Source organism: Chamaea fasciata, unplaced genomic scaffold (genome assembly GCF_029207755.1).
Source record: "Chamaea fasciata isolate MVZ Bird 193981 ecotype frontalis unplaced genomic scaffold, bChaFas1.0.hap1 SCAF_5, whole genome shotgun sequence".
In the NCBI taxonomy this organism is placed as follows: Eukaryota; Metazoa; Chordata; class Aves; order Passeriformes; family Sylviidae; genus Chamaea; species Chamaea fasciata.
Genome location: NW_027094090.1, coordinates 54,878,626 through 54,896,875, shown reverse-complemented (window position 1 = coordinate 54,896,875; position 18,250 = coordinate 54,878,626). Strand labels below are relative to the sequence as shown.

Genomic DNA, 18,250 nt, shown 5'->3' with positions numbered 1-18,250 from the left:
GAAAAATACGATTTATTTTTAATGAGAAAAAGTTTGACAAAAAAGTATTCAGACCTCCAGCTGGGCTTGTGGCAAGTGTGCTTAAAAACCCCACCTTATCCAGTGCAACACAAATGAGTGCCAATAATTACCTGCCTAGGTATTTTTAAAAGGAGGGCTTCTGATTAAAACAGAAACAAAAAAAACAACAAAAAAGTGAGGGTGATGGAAGTAAGAGAATGAGATGTAGACCAAGTAAAACACGTTTAACCTGATTAGTATTTGCCCTGAAGTCCCTTCCAGTGCCAGTGTGATGGAAAGTGAATCATGCAGCTTTGAAGCCAGTGACATGGTATCACAGAAGTACCATCAGGAGCTATTGCTAAAATGAAATTCAGGCCAGCCTTTAAGTGGGAAATAACTGGAATGTCTTTGTGGTTGCCTGCAGAGCTTCTCCTAAATTACTACCTGTCACAACTTTTATTGTGTGTATCAAACTGCTGTTCATAAAATGTTATGTGTTCAGAACAGATGATTTGGCTGTAGCAGTCCCAATCAGCCTGAGGTGAACTTTGATCGATGAGGTGGAACTGGCCCTCTTGGCACACTGAGGGGAAACCCCAGAGTGCCAGCTGACCTTTGACAACATTTTGCTGCTACAACGTTGTCTTAAGCGTTTCCTTGGCCTGGCAGATATGCAGCGTGGCTGCCAAGACTATGACCCGGATTCTCCATTGTCACGTCACTTGTGTCACGCACAAAACGAGCGTGGAGGAGACGGTGACAGAGCAAATGAGAAAGGCAGCAGTGTCCATTAGCTCTAGGGCTGAGGTGAAAGGTGATGCCGGGGGCAGGCACCAGAAAATCGGGTCTCTTCGGCTGTGCCAACGCTGCAGTTCCCCGCAGGCCCACACGAGAGGGCAGCAGTACATGCGGCAGCCACGCACTGCGATGGGAAGCAGGTCTTCTAGGAATACACAGCACGTGGTAGGGAATGGCGTAAGGTACCCAGCATTCCAACTTCATGTTCTGTCAGAAAGGACGCAGTAATACTTACAAAGAGACATGTCTTATTCACAGTGTCTGTGGAACTGATGCACAAATGCTACCATTCCTGCAGTTTCTGAGCAGGCCTGGAAGCTTTCTGAAACCTGTAGAGATGTGGGTTGAAACATTCCATTTTAGATACTGTCCTGTGCCTGGTGTATTTGCCCGTGCCTGGGAAGTTCTCGTTTCATTTCCCAGCTCTGCCACAGATTTCCTATGAGTGACCTTGGGCAAGCTGCTGTAATCCTGGTGGATTGGAGTCCCCCACTGTAAGCCTGAGATAATACTCCCTCATCCCCTTTGACTTTGTCTATATATACGGCAGGCCACGTGGGGAACAGTGTCTTGATTCCTATTTGTTTGGCAAATAATACTGAGCACAACGTGGTCCTGAACTTGGCTGTGCCATCCAGATACTGCAGCATGAAGTGTGTTTTGTATCCTACCAAGATACAAGAGGGTGACAAAAAGTCACTCAGAGTTAGCTTTACCTTGCAGTGAGAGCAAGATGCAGGTGTGTTGAGGGGAGCTGGGGGTTTCTGAAGGTGAATTCTTGTTTAGCTTTAAGTAGATTTCTTTTTCTAGAGGGGTAAAAAGGGAAAGCAAGTAGAAGAATAAAACCTTGTTTTAACTTATGCTCAACTCTCTTCTTGCAAAGTGCTGCTACTACCAGAGGCAGCCTAAACCCTTTTGCAAGTGCTGCTTGGGAGTGTGTTGTACCTAATCGATAGAAACAATTGACTGAACAGGCTGAGATTTGCTTGGTGGTCCTAAATGTTCCAGTGTTTCCACAAGTCTTAGGATGTTCTAGCAATGTGCATGTAACCAGTAATGCACCATGACAGGCTGCCATTTCACAGTTTTCCATTGATAATACCAAGTGGCCTTTGGCATTAGTGGCTGAAGAGATAAAGCACACAAGAGTTAGAATTGCAGGAAGGCACCTTTTTTTCATTGTTTGCCAACTCCAAAGTGTTTCTGCATGCTCCAAATAAATTTAATTAACTAACAAACACCTCAGCTGCACTTACACTGTAGTCTTGGCCAGAACGAGCACCCTTCAGCATGTCTGAGCACAGAGAGTTCCAACTGCTCCGTTCTGAGGTCAAAGATCATTTAAAGATGTTGCCATCTGAACACATTTCAGTAATAATTAATGCAGCTGCTGGCACCTGACAGGGCAATAAATAATCAGTCCTGCAGTACCTTATCTCATGTGCTGCTCAATAAAGTTCTTGCTGCTACCTTTGTACATTATCTGAGGAACTTTACAGCAGGAGGCACCTACTTCTAGGAACATCTCCCTTGTTTGGTAGGAAGAGTGGACTGCCGCCAGGGTGCAGCCACACGGGACAAGCACATAATTCAGGTGTTGTGAGCAAGTGCAAAAGCAGGAGCCTGGGCAGTGTGAGTATCTTAACATCTTTGTTCAGTGGCAGAACACAGCCTGAAATTCCCAAGGAAAAAACTACTTTCTTATATTACTATAACAATGATCCCAATCATACAATTTTTATATATGCACACACATATATGTGTATGTAGTCAACTAATTAGATGTCATTATTCCTTTTATCAGCTTGGGAAACTGAAGCCCAGGGATGTGGAAGGCTTTCCCAGAAGGAGTACAAGCCCTTCATCTCCATGTACTGACTTTTGCACATGGGTCATTCGCTAAAAAGTCTGCTCTGACCAATAGAGAGTTGTCCTACCGTGGTTCAGTCAAGCTGGGGGCCACCTGGCCAAACATTCTGCCTTGAGCTTTATAGAAAGAGCTGGCTGGGCACATGCAGCCTTCCCTTGCAGAGGAAGCTTTCCCTAACCCTTCAGTCAGAGGTTAAACCTCTTCCTGGTAGCAGAGGACTTACATCCCTTCTGAAGTGAATAATGAGAGCACTTCAAAAGAGGTGCGACTTATTCTCTCCTCTAGCAACTTTGAGCCAGGTTCAACCAATAAAGATTTTACCTTTGAGATCTAATTGATTAATCTGTTTTCAAAGTTTGCAAAATCACTTTCTTCATTTACTGTTAATTTTAGCATGCTGGTTTCAGCATATGCAGGAGTTCAGCTCCTTGCATGATTTGAGTCTGTTCTGGTTTCCTCTTCAGGTAACTCTGCCTGATTATTATATTATTATATTAATTCTTCTCTTGCCAGCCAGAAGCTCACAAGACTCTCCCGCACTGTGGAGGTGCCTTCAGTCAAGGAGTCAGGCTTGCATCTTGAGGGCACTGCTGTGTGGGTGCATCAGGAACATCTGGGGAAAGGAGGAGATCTCTCTTCACAGGCTTGTATAAATAAAGATGTTTTGATCTCATTGTGGCCTTGCAGTGCCTGAGGAGAGCCTACAGGAAAGATGGAGAGAGACTCTTGACAAGGGCCTGGAGTGACAGGACAAGGGGGAATGACTTCACACTGACAGAGGGCAGGTTCAGATTGGTATGAGGAAGAAATTGTTCCCTGTGAGGGTGGTGAGACCCTGGCACAGGTTGCCCAGAGAAGCTGTGGCTGCCCCAACCCTGGCAGTGTCCAAGTCCAGGTTGGATGGGGCTCTGAACAGTGTGGGATAGTGGAAGATCTCCCTGCCCATGGCAGAGGGTGAAACTGGATGATCTTTAAGGTCCTTTCCACCCCAGGCCATTCTGTGATTCTCTTCTATTATGTAACTGTACCCACTAGGGAAAGTGCTAGAGTAGCCCTAAAGTACCATTATGCTGCCCCAGTGCAGGCAGCTTTGTCCCTGAAGGTACAGGTGGTGATCTCTGTGGAAAACAAAAGTCAGGGACATGAAGTACCTTCCCACTGGCCCTGCCAGGAAGCTGAATTGCCCTCTACTCCTTGAAATGCACTACCCTGGGGTTACTAAACTCAAGTAAGCCTGTGACATTACTGTGTACTTTTAAAAGCAGGTATTGCAGACTCTGCATGTTCAGCAATCATAGCAAACAGCTGGAGTCCTGGAAATACCTTCTGGGCCTGGCAGGACACTGATGGGAGCGTGCTTCCCACGGCTGGCTCCTGGGGCATGGCACACAGATTGATCTCAAAGGTCATTTTAATTAACTGTACTTACCTCATCATTTACAACACCAGAATTAGCCCCATGGTCAGTTAAGCTTTTTTCAAAGCCATTTCATGTTTTGCAGACATGGATGTATCTTTATCTTCTTGTTTCTGCCCTCTGCAGAGCAAACTGCACTCCAGACACAACTTCTCTGCTGTGCTAAGGAGCAGGAACTCGTGCAGGCCAGGTTGACACAAACACATTTTCCTTTGCAGACAGACTAGGAGTGCCCAGGAGCATTATCTAATGATGGCAGCTTGATAAGCAAAGGGAGCTCCTCCTCTCTCAGAGAACAGAAGTCGAAGGGAACAGACGGCCTTAACTCTGGCCCTTCCCCACACACATTCCCATACCCTTCAATTACCTTTGTAGCAGCTATGAAGGAATTCTTGCTTGTTCTACACACTTTTCTAATTTTTAAGTGTATTTTTCCTAGTCATGTTGGTCCATTTTCACGATTAATTTCTGACTTTACTCTGGAAAATTAAGTCCTGATGGCAGTGCATTCTACATGACAGACCCTATGTCCGAACCAAAGCACCTGTAAGAGTCTGCAGCACCGGAGAAAACAAACCCACCTCACATTCGTGGCTTCAATTCCCTAACTCCCAGCAGATTCTCCCTGGAACAACAGAGGGCACCACTCCTCACACAACGTACTGGAAGAGGAGCAGCCCTGCCTTTGAGTCATGGTTCGGGACTTAAGAGTATTTACCTCTCAGTAGGTGATTGGGATTGAATATTCTTCCTCCCAGGAAGAAGCATCTCCTGCTCCCTGTGTCAAAAGCTGCTGTCAGAGGCATGCCCACTGTTCCTCTGGTGGATCTTGCCCTACTTCTGCACGGAATGATTTAGCAGTTAGTTACTGAGAAATAGCTTCAGCTGGTTTGACTAGAATCTTCACTTGGGGAAGAGGAAACCACAGTGGCAGCTCCTGCCCCTGCTCCCGTGAAGATCTGTTTTTATTACAGTGAGCTTATAACATAAAATGTATAAACCTGCAGCATATTAGGGCCAGAGGCTCATTTTCTCCTTTCAAGTGGCTGTGTTATCTTTTGATCTTGCTGTTCTGTCCAACAGGTGCCGCTGCATCAGTGCTGCCACCACCAATTTTTTTGAAATAAAGTGACTTGCAAGAGGTTGCAGGAAAGATGAAGAGAAACGATTTACAGGGCCTGGAGTGACAGGACAAGGGGGAACGGCTTCACACTGACAGAGAGGAGGTTTAGATTGGATATGAAGAGGACATTTTTCCTGTGAGGGTGGTGAGGCCCTGGCATGGGTTTCCCAGAGAAGTGGCTGCCCCATCCCTGGCTGTGTCCAAGGCCAGGTTGGATGGGACTCTGAGCAAACTGGGATAGTGGAAGGTGTCCCTGACCATGGCAGGGGAGAGGAACTGATGGTATTCAAAGTCCCTTCCAACCCAGGCCATTCTATGATTCCATATCACAGTAACAACATTGTTATTTCAGAAGAATCTAAGTTTAAAACCAGCCTCTGCCATGGTTTTCCCTGATTTATTAACCTTCCAGCTGATGCCCTCAAGGGCTGTAAACCTCTTGGTCCTTATTATTTCCTGTAGAGAATGGGCTCATACGTGCATAATGTTGCCTTCTGGTTGCTCAGTGTGAATCTAGCAAAACTCTTGAATGCCAGGACTCTGAACCCCTTGCAGCCCTTTCTGAGAGGACAGGGGAGGTTTTGGTTGGACATTACAGAATCCCAGAATGAGCTGAGTTCAAAGGGACCCACAGGGATCCTCGAGTCCACCTCCTGTCCCTGCACACACGATTCCCAAGAGTCACACCATGTGCCCAAGAGTTGTCCAAAAGCTCCTGAAACTGTCAGGTTTGGGACTGTGACCATCCCTGGGGAGCCTGTGGGGCTCTACAATAAGAATGATAATTGTCTCTGGGGGAAGACCCTTTCAATATCCACCCTGACACAGCTCCAGCCGTTCCCTCAGGTCCTGTCCCTGGTCACACAGCAGAGCTCAGGGCCTGCCCCTCCTCTTCCCGTCATGAGGAAGCTGCAGAACTAGTGTGAGCTCTGACCTCAGTTTCCTCTTCTCCAGCTGAACAGACCAAATGCCTTCAGCTGCTCCTTGTGTGGCTTCACCTCGAGGTCCTTCACCACCTCCATGTCTCTCCTCTGGACACTCTCTAGCAGCTTAATCTCTTTCCTACATTGCAGTGACCAAAACTGCACACAATAATCAAGGTGAGACCGCAAAAGTGCAGAGCAGGAAGAATTTGTTCACAGAAAAGATGATCATACATCGGAATGGGCTGCTCGGGAAGGCGGTGAAATCGCTGTCCCTGGAGGTGTTTTAGGAAAGGCTGTACGTGGCACTGGGTGCCACGGTCTGGTTGACGCGGTGGCGTTCGGTCACAGGTTGGACTCGAAGATCACCCCGGGCTCTTCCAGCCTAATCGACCCTGCGACTCTGTCGGAGTCCCGACCCCGCCCGCCCCAGGGGTGGCCATTCCTGCGGGGAGGTGGGGCCGCGGGGGGGGCGGAGCGCGAGCCGCGCGCCGGCCAATGGCAGCTGCCTCCGCCGCTGGCCCCGCCCGCTCCCCCTCCCGCCCTCCCCGCAGCGGGCGCGGCCCTGCGCGCACGTGCCGGGCAGCGTGCGCGGCGGTCACGCGGGCGCGCGCGTGACGGCGGCGGCGGCCTGAGGGGCGGGAGCGCACTTCGGACCGAGGCGGGAGCCGGGAAACGCCGGGCGCGGAGGGGGGAAGGACGGCGACACGGAGCGGGGCGAGATCGCCAGGGAACTGGCCGGGCTGCCGGGGACTCTCTGGCCAAGTCACCGGGAAGCGGCCCCTTGGTCCCCTGCGGTGCGTCCCAGGACTGCTGCGCGCACTGACGCGCCTGGTGGGTGCGCAGGTACTGCCCGAGCGCTCCTGCCCTCCGGACAAACCTAGCGTGCACAAGTGGGACAGACCTCTTAACAGCATCACAGAAGCGTTTAGGCTGGAAAAATCCGCTGAGATCATCGAGTCCAACCTATGATCGAAGACCACCGTGATGCAGACCATGGCACTGAGTGCCACATCCAGTCTTTAAAAACCTGCAGGGATAGTAACTCCATCTTCCTGGGCAGCCAGTTCCAATGTCTGATCACCCGTTCAGTGAAAAATTCCCTCATGTCCAACCTAAACCTCCCCCTGTGCAGCTTAAGACTGATGCCCTCTCGTTTCAAGCAAAGCATAAAAAGATTTTTCTGCTTTAGTTCTTTTCCAGCCTCTAAGTCCTGTGCAGAACAAATAAGTTCAACTTACATGTTAAAAGGAGACACTCAGTTTCTCCTAGTGGTAGTCCTGCAAACGCTTCTGGAAATTGTGCTGCCAAGAGAAGTTGTGGAGTCTCCCTCACTGGAGAGATTCCAGAACCCTCTGGATGCAGTCCTGTGCCCTGTGCTCTAGGATGGTCCTGCTTGAGCAGGAAGGTGGGATCAGATGACCCACGGTGGTCCCTTCCAGCCTGACCCATTCTGGGATTTTGTGAAGCTTTTTTTTTTTTTTTCTGCATTTCAGGCTGCCTTATTGCTACGGAGTCTGCTCTTGGTGTTTTGTGACTGTTTTTGATGGACATGCTCATATTCCATGTCTTGCAGCTGGAACCTATGCCCAGACTTATGAGCTTTGCTGGAAGCTGTGATCTCCATACCACAGAAAATCTGATTGGAGTTGCTACTCACAGGCTCCAAACCTGAAGCCAATGCAGTGCATTCCAACCAAGTGTATAGTTATTAGGCCCATGCAGAGGGGCTGCTGCTCCCACCTAGATGGGCTCCTTTGCACACAACAGCAAATGTAAGGAAGGCTGTGGGCCTACCTCCCACCCACAGATGGGCTGGAGCCTTGGCAACCTTGTACAGTGAGAATAGAATCCATTTCAGCATCTGTTGGCTCATCTGGCTCTGTGCTGCGGGTATTAATCCAAACACACTTGGGGAGACAATTTTCTGCTGAGGAAGAAGGTGCCATGTTTACGTGGCTCTTTTCCTGAGGTTATTCTCTAGAAACTACTTAGTTATGAGAGTGCATTGGTCACATCCTTAAAAAACATTTAGCAAAAAGCAAAGTTAAAAACCCAGATGAACAACCAAGAGGGCTTTATGGAGGCAGGAGAAACAGCTCTCCTTGGTCCCTATGACCCCGTAGAGCTGCCTTGGATCAAAGTCCCTGCTCGCTGAAACATAAGGGAATCTCTTCTCGCCTGTCCCAGGCATCGCCTGCATCCTCAGGGGCGCCGGGAGGGCCGCGCAGGGAGGGGAATGTTTGCAGCGGCGGTAGCAGCAGCAGGTGCGTTGCCACTGGGTGCCCCGTGAGTTCAGCGAGGCAGAACAGCCTGTCCCAGGCAGGGCAGCTCCCGCAGCCCGCGGCAGCGCCGTCATCGAGGCTGCCATGAATTTAGTGCTTGTGACAGACTGACAGCCCTGCAGGCTCAAATGCTGGAGCCACGGGAAGGATGCCGAGAGCAGAGCAGCTCACCCTTGCTCACATCCAGCCCACACGTGTCCGGGGCTCACGCAGCTGCTGCTGGCGGCAGGTGAGCCACCGGCTTCTCTCTGCGGCTTCCCAGCGAGCTGTGAGCCTGCAGGAGAGCCAGAGACAGTCACCAGAGATTCAGACTTCTCCTGAGTGAAACTGGCTTTAAAAAATCCAAGGCTTTTTTCACAGAGAGGAAATTCGGCATTTTTCCTACTTTCTTTCTCTGAGGTTGAACTTACATGTTCATTCCTGCAACTAGAAGGCAGGAAACTTCTCAAAGAAGGCAGGGATCACATGATTCCAGGAGCTGAGGTTTGAAGGAAAGAGGAAATGCGTTGCAAGGCCCAGGTTACAGGGCAGGCTAGGAATTTAGAGGTGCTGAAACACACCTTGCACACAATCCCCAGGCTTGCTGGATGTCAGACATTAAGTCTGCCTCTACTAAAGTGAAAATCAAACAAACAAGGTCCAAAACACAGACTCAGGACCTACTCCAAGGCCCACCGTGCTCCAGAAAAGGATTCATATGGCTTAAATGGTAGGTCAGACCTTTCTCAAACAAGGCTGAGAATCAAGTGCTGTAACTGTAACCCTTCCAAATATAAAAATTACTCATTCTTCAGTTGGAGGTACAGGATACTGCCTTCCATTGGCTTAACAATCCCAACCACCTTTATTTAACGCACTCTAATGGAGCCTGTCATGCCACTATAATATACTGGATTATAAAATCTTTTTTCAATGTTTATTGCTTAAGAAATCAACCTTCCATCACTTACCTTGTGGTTTATGGGGCAGCAGAATATGGATTCAAGTGCAAACAGTAAATGTAGCACCCAGTCCTGCACTCTCAGCACTTGCATAAAGGAATGTATATTTAAAGATGGGAAGCTCTTGTCCAGTGTTTCTGTGATTGTTTTTAACTTCAAGAAAATTCAAGACATACAAATTGACTGGTTCAGGCTCCAAAGGGATCAGAGGAAGCCTGGAATTTAATAATTAAGGCTGACACTAGGGTCCCTCCTGTCATTTGCCTTTTGCCTCCAGCAGCAGTGGGTTATCAACCTCAATTACAAACCTTTTTTCCTGTGTTTGCTTTTGTTAGGCATTGGGATTATCTGAACACACATAATTTGTCTTTATGTTTTATGTCATAAAATGTAATAGATTTCACTGATGCTGCAGCTTGGCATAAAGTCTTTTGGCACATTTGATTCAAGGCCTAATAAAAACAAGGCTTCCTGTTACTGTACATGGTAAATACTGAAATTGATAAAGGATCCCTCTAAGGATCTGGGTTTGCAGCCCAGTGAAACCTAAACCAATTCATATTCCCAAAGGAAAGAAATCTGAAGGAGACCTAAAGCCTTGTTCATGGTCAGGTTTTAAAGTGTGCACTTCAGGAGGGGCACAGCTTTCTATGAAGCATTTGTGGCTCCACCCTTTGTGTTCGTGTAGTGATCTGGCAAGAAGGGCTTTGTGCTCAGTCAGGCCTTTTCCCTGGCTGGCAGGAGGAGTAGGAATACACCAGCACCTTCATCCCAGCCTAAATGCTGGCCTAACAAGTGTTAAGCTGTTCAAGTATGCAGGTCAAATTTATCGAGGGGAAGGGCTGAGCCCAGCTCACTTTCATTCCTGGGAAAAGACAGGGAGCAGAACCAGATCCAAAGATAGATGGAGCCAGACAGAGATGTTTTTCCCCATTTCCCTATCTAGTTACTTACTTCAGCAGGTAGAGTGGTGCACTGTAGCAGCCTTTGGTCCATTATTTATGGAAAAAAACATGTCTATGTGTCCACTGGTATTTGTAGATAGCTCCCCTGTATCTCTAATTGGAATTAAATTTACCACAGCTTCCATGTGAAGATGCCTATTTCTCAGCATTGCTACTCGAGTAACTTAAAAGGATTGCTTATTTTTCATCCAATTTATAATTTCTCTTGTACTTTAAGGGATTGATGGAATTAACACGAGTCTTAGGAGCACTTTATTCCAACTTCATTCCTTGTCAGTGTAATCACCGGTACTGGAGAACCAGCAGAGGGAGCACGGAACGTTCCCTTCATCTCTCTCTTACGTAAACACTGACTACGGTTTGAGGGGTTCCTTTAATTTTATTTCCCTGCAAGAATTTTTGCAAGGAAAGGTGATCTACAGCTCTGCTATTCAAACTGTGGAAGCTTTAAGGGTGCTGCATTTCCATGCTAGGAATTATCTGCCTGCTTCCACCACTCTATTCCTCATTTTTCCTCTCTCCCCACCACAAAATACTCGGTTTTTGTAGAGTATTTCCAAGCTGGAACACCCATCATTCATTCCCGCAGAGATTATGATACGTCATTAGATTGTCAGGCAAATCATAAAGTTTGTTCCTTGTGAGCAAAGAGAGCTCCCGTGCAGCACCAGGGCTGTCAAGTGTTAATTTTAAAGATTAGTATTTTGCAAAAAAAGAAGAGGGGAAGAAAGTAGATGCCAGGAAGAAACCTGTGTGTTCCACACTTTGCTTTGTGAAATGTGCACATATTAAACCAGAGTTTGCCAGAGTGAGATAAAGGAAGCCCAGCAAATTCAAACCCAGATTAAAGATGTGAATTAAATCATCATCAGCCACACAATCATACAGTTTGAAGCTCAATGCACCAATTATCATGTCTTATCATTGCATTTTTTAATTAGTAGACAGCCCCATTTTGTGTATTAAAGTTTTTATTCCTTAGTAAGAATTTTTTTTAATCACAAAATAGTGTGGAAATATTTAGATAATAGAATTCATGGAGTGCTGGAAAATACTGAATATAAAGATTGATTTCTAATATATCACATACTAAACTGTTCTAAAACAGCTGGTTTCTTGCAGACAGGATTTATTTTTTTTAATAATTTAAGACAGCATAAGCTTGTATCAAGCGTAAGCATTGTAACAAAAGTGCAACTTTTTCGGCAAATCCTCCCAAAAGATATTTAACTCAAAATATCATTAACACATATTTTTCTCCCTACAAAAATAGCATGTCAGACATCATTAATTGGATGTATTAACAACTATTTACATACAGCCACTCTGTAGGCTAGTAAGATTTTTTTTTTTTTTTTTTTTTGTAACGTTGTTTAAACACAGCGTTTGAGGCAAACAGTAGCAACAGCAGCAGCAGATGCACCAAACGGACTGACGGACCCCGGACACGCACACACTCCTCGCCAGGCTGTGGTGTCTCACCTCTTACATAACATTCAAGTGAGATTTCTCACAGTGCTACCTTGGCAACAAACTAAAAATATCTAGGCAAGGTCTTGGTTTAAGCCTTATTATAAAAGCTTTATCTGTGTGATTATCTGGCGTCTGGTTTGTCTCCAGAAAGGGAAATCGCAGTATTTGAGCACGGGATGAGGGAAGAACCCATATGGGAAACTTACCCCAACTGGTTTAATCGTTTCTGATTGCACAGCGAGGTGTTTACCTACGGCCTCCAGTTTGTGTCACTTGGAATTTAGGATAAAATGAGTTCAGGCTGACAAGCTGCTCTGTGTTTTCTTGGGGAAGAGAAGGGGGTTTCTTTTTGTAGTTCAGTGCAGTAACATTCATTTTATACAGCAAGGTTTGGGGTAAAAAAAAAAAATAAAAAAAAAATAAAAACAAACTCTCGGGAACATACTGAATTAAATAAAGATGGGGTGAGAACAAATGCACTTGCCACACCTGTATACCTCAGCCAAAAAAAAAAAAAAAAAAAAAAAGAGAAATAAACACAAGGTTATGTAATGGGTCTCACCCTCCTTCCCTTGCACACCCAAAACTTGCTGGAGCCAGCGGCATCCCAGGGTGCTCAAGGCACTGCAGGTTTGGGCTCAGGGTGCATCCTCCATGCTCCGGTTCTCCATAAAGTGCTAGCACAGGTGCTGGGCTCTGCCCTTCCGCCCTCGCCTCGCTCCCCGCCCTCACCCTGAACCCATCCCGGTCTCCCGGACAACAAGTGCAAGTTCCCAAGTGGGACTTAGGGACACACTGTATAAACCAAATAAGGTGCCACATTTAATTACTCTATATAGAGAAAAAAAAAAAAGTATCCTTACTATGTTTTCTTTCTTCTTCTTCTTCTCCTTTTTTTGTTTTGTTTTGTTTTCCTTATTTAAGCATTTATAAAGCCAAACATTAAAAAAATACTGAGTAGCAAATTTTATCCTCGACGGTCCTCTGCGGGGGGCCGCTCCGGGACCTGCCGCCCCGGCAGCGGGATTCCCCCGGGCCGGGCCCGGCACCTCGCGGCCGCCAGCTCCCGGCGACCGCCGGCCCCGGCGACCCCTGCCCTCCGTAGGAACCCGGGGGCGCGAGTGCCTGCCCGACGGCCCCTCAGTCCGAGGGGAGGGCAGCGGCGGCGGGGAGCCCCCGGGGCGTCTCACGGGCCCTCGGCGCCGGGCTCCTCGGCAGCTGCGGGCTCGGGCTCCTCGCTGGGCTCGGCGGCGGCAGCGAAGGGGTGCGGGAGGTGGGGCGTCGGGGGCAGCCCGGCGGCGGCTGCCGCCACCTTCTCGGCGGGGCCGAGCACGGAGGAGAGGCAGGGAAATGAGGCGGCGGCGGCGGCCGCGGCGGCCGCCTGGGCCGGGATGCCCGGGTAGAGGAGCGGGATGGGGGCGGCGGGGTAGAGATACTTCTCCAGGCTGCTTTTATCCAGGAAGGGCTGCATGTAGGCGGCGGCGGCCGAGGGGGAGATGAAGTAGAAGGGCAGGCAGAAAGGGGCCGCCGCCGGCTGTCCGAAGGGGGCCCCGCCGCCGCCCGCCCCCAGGGCCATCAGCGAGCCCAGCAGGGCGGCGTCGGGTCTGACCAGCGCGGCCGCCGCTGCCGCCGCCGCCGCCGCCTCGGCGCCCCGCGCCGCCAGCCCCGGCGGGCCGGGCATGGGGCTCCCGCCGCGGTCCAGCTTCAGCCGCTTGGGCGCGGGGGGCACCTCGTCCCCCGACGGCTCCTGCTTGATGGCCAGCGCGGGCAGCGCTCCGCCGGCCGCCGCCGCGGGGCCGCGCTCGGGGCGCGCCTCGCCTTCCCCGCCGTAGCCGCTGTCCGTGTCCGTGTCGGTCTCGGCGCTGAGCTCGGCGGCGTGAGTCCGCTGGATGACGGGCACGCAGTTAGCCTGGCCCTCCGGCTTGTGGCCCGGCGCGCAGGGGGGGGCGGGCGGGGAGGAAGAGGAGGAGGATCCCTTGCTGAGGGGGCCCGGCGGCGGGGAGAGGAGCTGAGGGCCGGGGAGGAACTGCGACGAGATGGAGTGCAGGTGACCGAGGAGCTGCGCGCATCGCTGCTCGCGGGGGGTCCAGCTCTCGAAGCGGGAGAGGTACTGCAGCACTTCCTTCGCGCACGTCTGAAAGCCCGAGTGGAAGGCGTCCAGGTCGGCCTGCACCGGAGACTTCATGGACCGCTCCCCTGCGGGGGAGACCGAGCGGGGACAGCGTTTACCCGCGGCTCCGGCACGGGGTGCTCCACTCCGCGCCCCCCACCCCGCCCGCCCCCGGTGCACCCCAGCGGCGGTGCCCCCCGGGCCCCGCTTACCATTCTGCAAAGCAATGATCTTCTGGTGCTGCTGCTCTGTTAAGGCTGTTAGCGCTTTCAAGTGCTTCAAAGTCAGTTCCAGCACCACCGCTTTCTCCAGGTGTCCCAGCGTCTGCAAAGGCAAGGGTAGGGGGCGGTTTGGCTACCTCTCGGCACGTTTTGGCTACCGCCAAACGCCGCCTCCGTTAACTTCGGTGAGATCGGTCCCCGAGGTATGAGGGCCAGGACGGCGGGCGGGCAGCAGGCAGGCAGCCCGGCGTCCCGGGGACTGCGCAGCGGGCAGGCTGCCGGCGCCTGCATCCGCATGGGCACATACGCTCCTGGGCACCTTACCGTCAGTTTCAGATGCTCGGGCAGTAAATCCTTCAGCTGGGCAATGCATTCGTTAATCCTGTCTCGCCGTTTCTTTTCTATCAGTCTATGTGGCAGTTTGTACGTTTCCTAATTAGCAAAACCCGGAAAAGCCAAGTGTTAGGCAGAGTCCCTCGGAACGCCGATCAAAACCAAAACAAATGTCATGCGGACCACATGCCGCGCAAATTATCGTCAAGGCACCACTCTCCCAGCCGTGCCAGCTCCCTCGTAAACCCACTTGCGATTCGGGGCGCAAGTTGTATGTGCAGCCCCCCGGGGGTGCTCTTGGGGAGAGAAGCTACGCTGCAAAATTCAGCGAACCCCAATTAAGCGGTTAAGCGAGAAGAGAGCCCCAGAAACTTACTCTTACCTTGCTCTCGTCCCTCTTCACGCCTCTTTTGGGTTTGCACATATACAGGGCAGGGTAGTCCAGCCTGGAGAAAAACACAGAGATCTAGCATCGGCAAGTGCAGCGACAGCTTGTTTAGCACCTCCTCGAGTGGGGACACGGGCGCCGAGCGCTCTGCCCGAAGGGCCGGGCAAGGGTTCGCCCGGGTCCGCCAGCGGAGGGAGGCGGCGAGCCCCGCGCCCCGCCGGGGAGCCGGCGCCGCTCCCAGCGCTTCGCAGCACTTTCTAAAGAGGACGAAAAGCCGTAGAAATACGAGACGGAGATAGTGCCCCGGCGCCTTACCCTATAAAATCCCTATGCTCCAGTAGCTGCCTCTCCGGCAAGCGGGAGATTCCTTCATCCATGTCTGGCAGCGGCTGATGTTTCGTCGCTGCTTTTGACTGAGCCTGCGGGATGCTGAGATCAGTCTCGGGAGATCCGCGAGCGACGCTGCGCACATGCAGCCTCCGTCCCCCCTCTCCCGTGCAGTGGCCAAAAGTGTGCGGCGGTTCGTCCCCGTCCCCCCCACCCCCCCCACACCCTCCAAGTGCCTCCGCCGCCGCTGCCGCTCCCCCCTGCCCGCCTTCGCTGCGCTCCCCGCGCACACGCCCGCAGCTCCCGCCGCCGCCGCCGCCGCCGCGCCTGCCCGCGGGGCACGCGCGCCGCCAGCCAGCCCCGCACCCGGCTCACGTGCGGCGCGGGCGGGGGCGGGACCGGGGAGGGGACGGGGGGGGTCCCGCCGCCCGCCCGGGGCCGCCCTGCGAGACAGCGGCTTCCCCCCGTGTTACTGCTGCTGCCGCTGTCATCGTCAGCGTTACCGCCGCGGTGATTACCACTCTCGCTGTGGTTTTGTGATTTTTATGATTTTAATAATTATGAAATAATTTTACTTTTATTACTGTATTTTTAATTTTTAAAAAAATTGTATACGGGGAGGAGATCCACCAGTGGAAAACGTGCCCAGGGGAGGAAGGGGGTAATAATCGAGCCCCTCTCTTGGGGAGGGGGCGGTTAGGAGGTCACGTTCGCCATACGTTTTCTATAGATTTCTATAGGATGCGTGGGCATGAACAGGCACACACGCATGTCACTGCGCGGAGCGCTCCCTGGCCCGGCGCCGCCGTTGCCGCAGCTCTCGTCCCCCGGTGCTCCCGCCCGGCCGCCGCTGCTCCCGGCAGCTCTCCCTCCCGACCTTTGGACGGGAGCCGGATCTGCCTGCAACGCCAGACCGCGGCAGAAGCGCTCCTTCTATACAGACGGACTCACGTATAGAGGCACACATATATAAAAATATGTCTATCTCTAATGTAAACACATCTGCTGTTGACACTGCCCTCGGGCAGTCCGCATCCCTGCGGGGCGCAGGGGGTGACATTGGCAGAGGATTTGCACCGGCGCAGCGTGACCGGCCGCAGCAGCCCCGGGACGGGGCGGGGCGGGAACCCCGCCCGCGCCCCTGCCCGCCGGGCGCGCCCGCGCAGCCCCCGCTCCCCGCCGGCGGCGGCGGCACCGACAGCCGCCTCCCTAATCCCGTCTCACACTGGTACAAGCACAGGGCCGGCAACGTGACCCGACCTGCTGCCACATCACTGCCGCCGGGCTGCACCGGGCGGCCCTGCCCCGCCGCCCCCCGCTAGCAGGCGGCGGCAGCGGGCGGAACCGGGCACCCTCGGCTCGGGCTACCGGTGGGCCGTGCCCCTCCAGCCCCGGTTAGCCTCGCGCCCACCGCCCCTCGCCGGGCAGCCCGCCAGGACCCTCCTGCCAGTGCAAGGACGGGGTGCCGGTGCCCGAGGGAACGGGATGCGCCTCTTCTTTCCCGTGCCCCGGGCAGAGGCGCTGTCTGTGCGTGCGTGTGTGTCCCCGCGTGTGCGTGTCCCGGCGTGTGTGTCCCCGTGTGTCCCCGCGTGTGCGCCGTGCCTGCACGCCGGCGCGCCATGTGTGGCCCTGCAACGTGCGGGGTGTGCAGCGTGTGCGGGGAGCGCAGCGGCCCCGGCCCCACGTGCGGGGCGGAGGGAGCGGACACCCCCGACACCACCACCCCCCCTCAGAGCCAGGCTGGCGGGCTTCTCTCCGATATTCCCGGCGGGAACCGCAGGCGGGAAGTGTCAGATGAGGCGATCCATAGCGATGTGTTTATTCCCGCCGCCAGAGCTGACCGCTTGCTTTTCATTTGGTTCAGTTTTGCTCCCTCCCTTCCGCGGGCTCCGGCTTCTGGAGGTGCGTGACCTCCAAACCTGGTCTCCCACAGAATCCGGCGGCTGGGAAGGCGGGGGAATTACCCCAATAAACACCAAACACGCCCCCGCCTGCCAAAACAGAGACGGGAACCTCACATCATTCCTGTCTAACGACCGTGCTTTACAGGTAATCTGGCCAGGAGGGTAACTCGTGATTTTAGTGTGCGGGGGGGCGTGGGGGGAGGGGGGGCGCGGGCTGCCGAACCGCACTGCCCGTCTGTAAAGTGCGAATGAGGTTTTAGGAGCAGCGAAGGCTCTGATGAGGTGTTTGAGGCTCCCGCTTGGCAAGCAGCAAGCGGCACTGCGGGCTTGTACAGCTCTCTTCCTGTTAACTTGATGGCATTTCCACACTGTCCGTGAAGACAAAAATAAATAACGTAAGTGTGTGCCGTGTGCCTATAGGTTGTAGGGGTGGGAGGTCAGAAGAAGAAGCTTGTGGACTGCTACAGAGGTGGGTGGGAGAATCTGCTGCTGGCGAGGAAAGCAAATTGGTACGTATGTTCATGGAGTCAGAATATTCTGAGTTGGAAGGGACTCGCAAGGATCCTGGAGTCCAGCTCCAGACTCTGCACAGGAAAATCCTACCAAGTGCCTGAGAGCGTTGTCCAAATGCTGCTTGAGTTCTGTGAGTCTTGAGGCCGTGGTTACTACTTCCCTGGGGAGGCTGTTCCAGTGCTCAACTACCCTCTGGGGGAAGAACTTTTTCCTAATAATCCCAACCTAAATCTCCCCTGGGATGTAATCTCGGGTAAACCTGGACTACAAAGCAGTTCCCTCGGGAAGGGAGACCACAGACTGCAAGGGAAACTTGATCTCATCGAGGACATCATCGGTTGCCCCGAGTCAGTCATCCGTGCTGGACAACTAAGGTAGAGCTGCAAGCTCTTTTTAGTCAGTGGGGAGAAACAAGCAGCTTCAGCATGAAATTCCTCTCCTCCTCACTGGACTGGTCCTTGAAAAAGCATCAAGAAAATAGCCCATGTAAAAGAAGGAGCTTAACCCTGAAATAAAGCACATGGAGACCTTTTGGGGGAGTGCTGACTCTAAGGGAGCTTGAACTCTGAAAGAAAAGACAGTTCCCTGCAGGTAATTCCCCCCATGGGCAGGAAAGCAGGGCTTTGCGTGGTTTCTGTAACTAACAGACAGGATGG

The 18,250-nt window shown here is 52.3% G+C and overlaps 1 protein-coding gene across 1 annotated transcript; it reads right to left on the bottom strand.

The window, feature by feature from the left end:
• Positions 1–11,437: 11,437 nt before the first annotated feature.
• Positions 11,438–15,371, bottom strand: BHLHE41 (basic helix-loop-helix family member e41). Its single transcript, XM_066183753.1, has 5 exons — positions 15,166–15,371; positions 14,845–14,908; positions 14,454–14,561; positions 14,121–14,232; positions 11,438–13,994 (listed from the first exon to the last, which is right to left on the bottom strand). Exons 1-5 carry the CDS (start codon positions 15,225–15,227, stop codon positions 12,985–12,987), a joined length of 1,356 nt encoding a protein of 451 aa, XP_066039850.1. The 5' UTR covers positions 15,228–15,371; the 3' UTR covers positions 11,438–12,984.
• Between the last annotated feature and the right edge of the window lie 2,879 nt (positions 15,372–18,250).

What these genes read in the sequence shown, in the direction of transcription:
- BHLHE41 (XM_066183753.1), bottom strand. Translation starts at nt 15,227, where the DNA reads ATGGATGAAGGAATCTCCCGCTTGCCGGAGAGGCAGCTACTGGAGCAT. An exon ending in GAGCATAGGGATTTTATAGG is followed by an intron (nt 14,909 to 15,165) that starts GTAAGGCGCCGG and finishes GTTTTTCTCCAG; the next exon opens with GCTGGACTACCCTGCCCTGT. An exon ending in GATCATTGCTTTGCAGAATG is followed by an intron (nt 13,995 to 14,120) that starts GTAAGCGGGGCC and finishes TCTCCCCCGCAG; the next exon opens with GGGAGCGGTCCATGAAGTCT.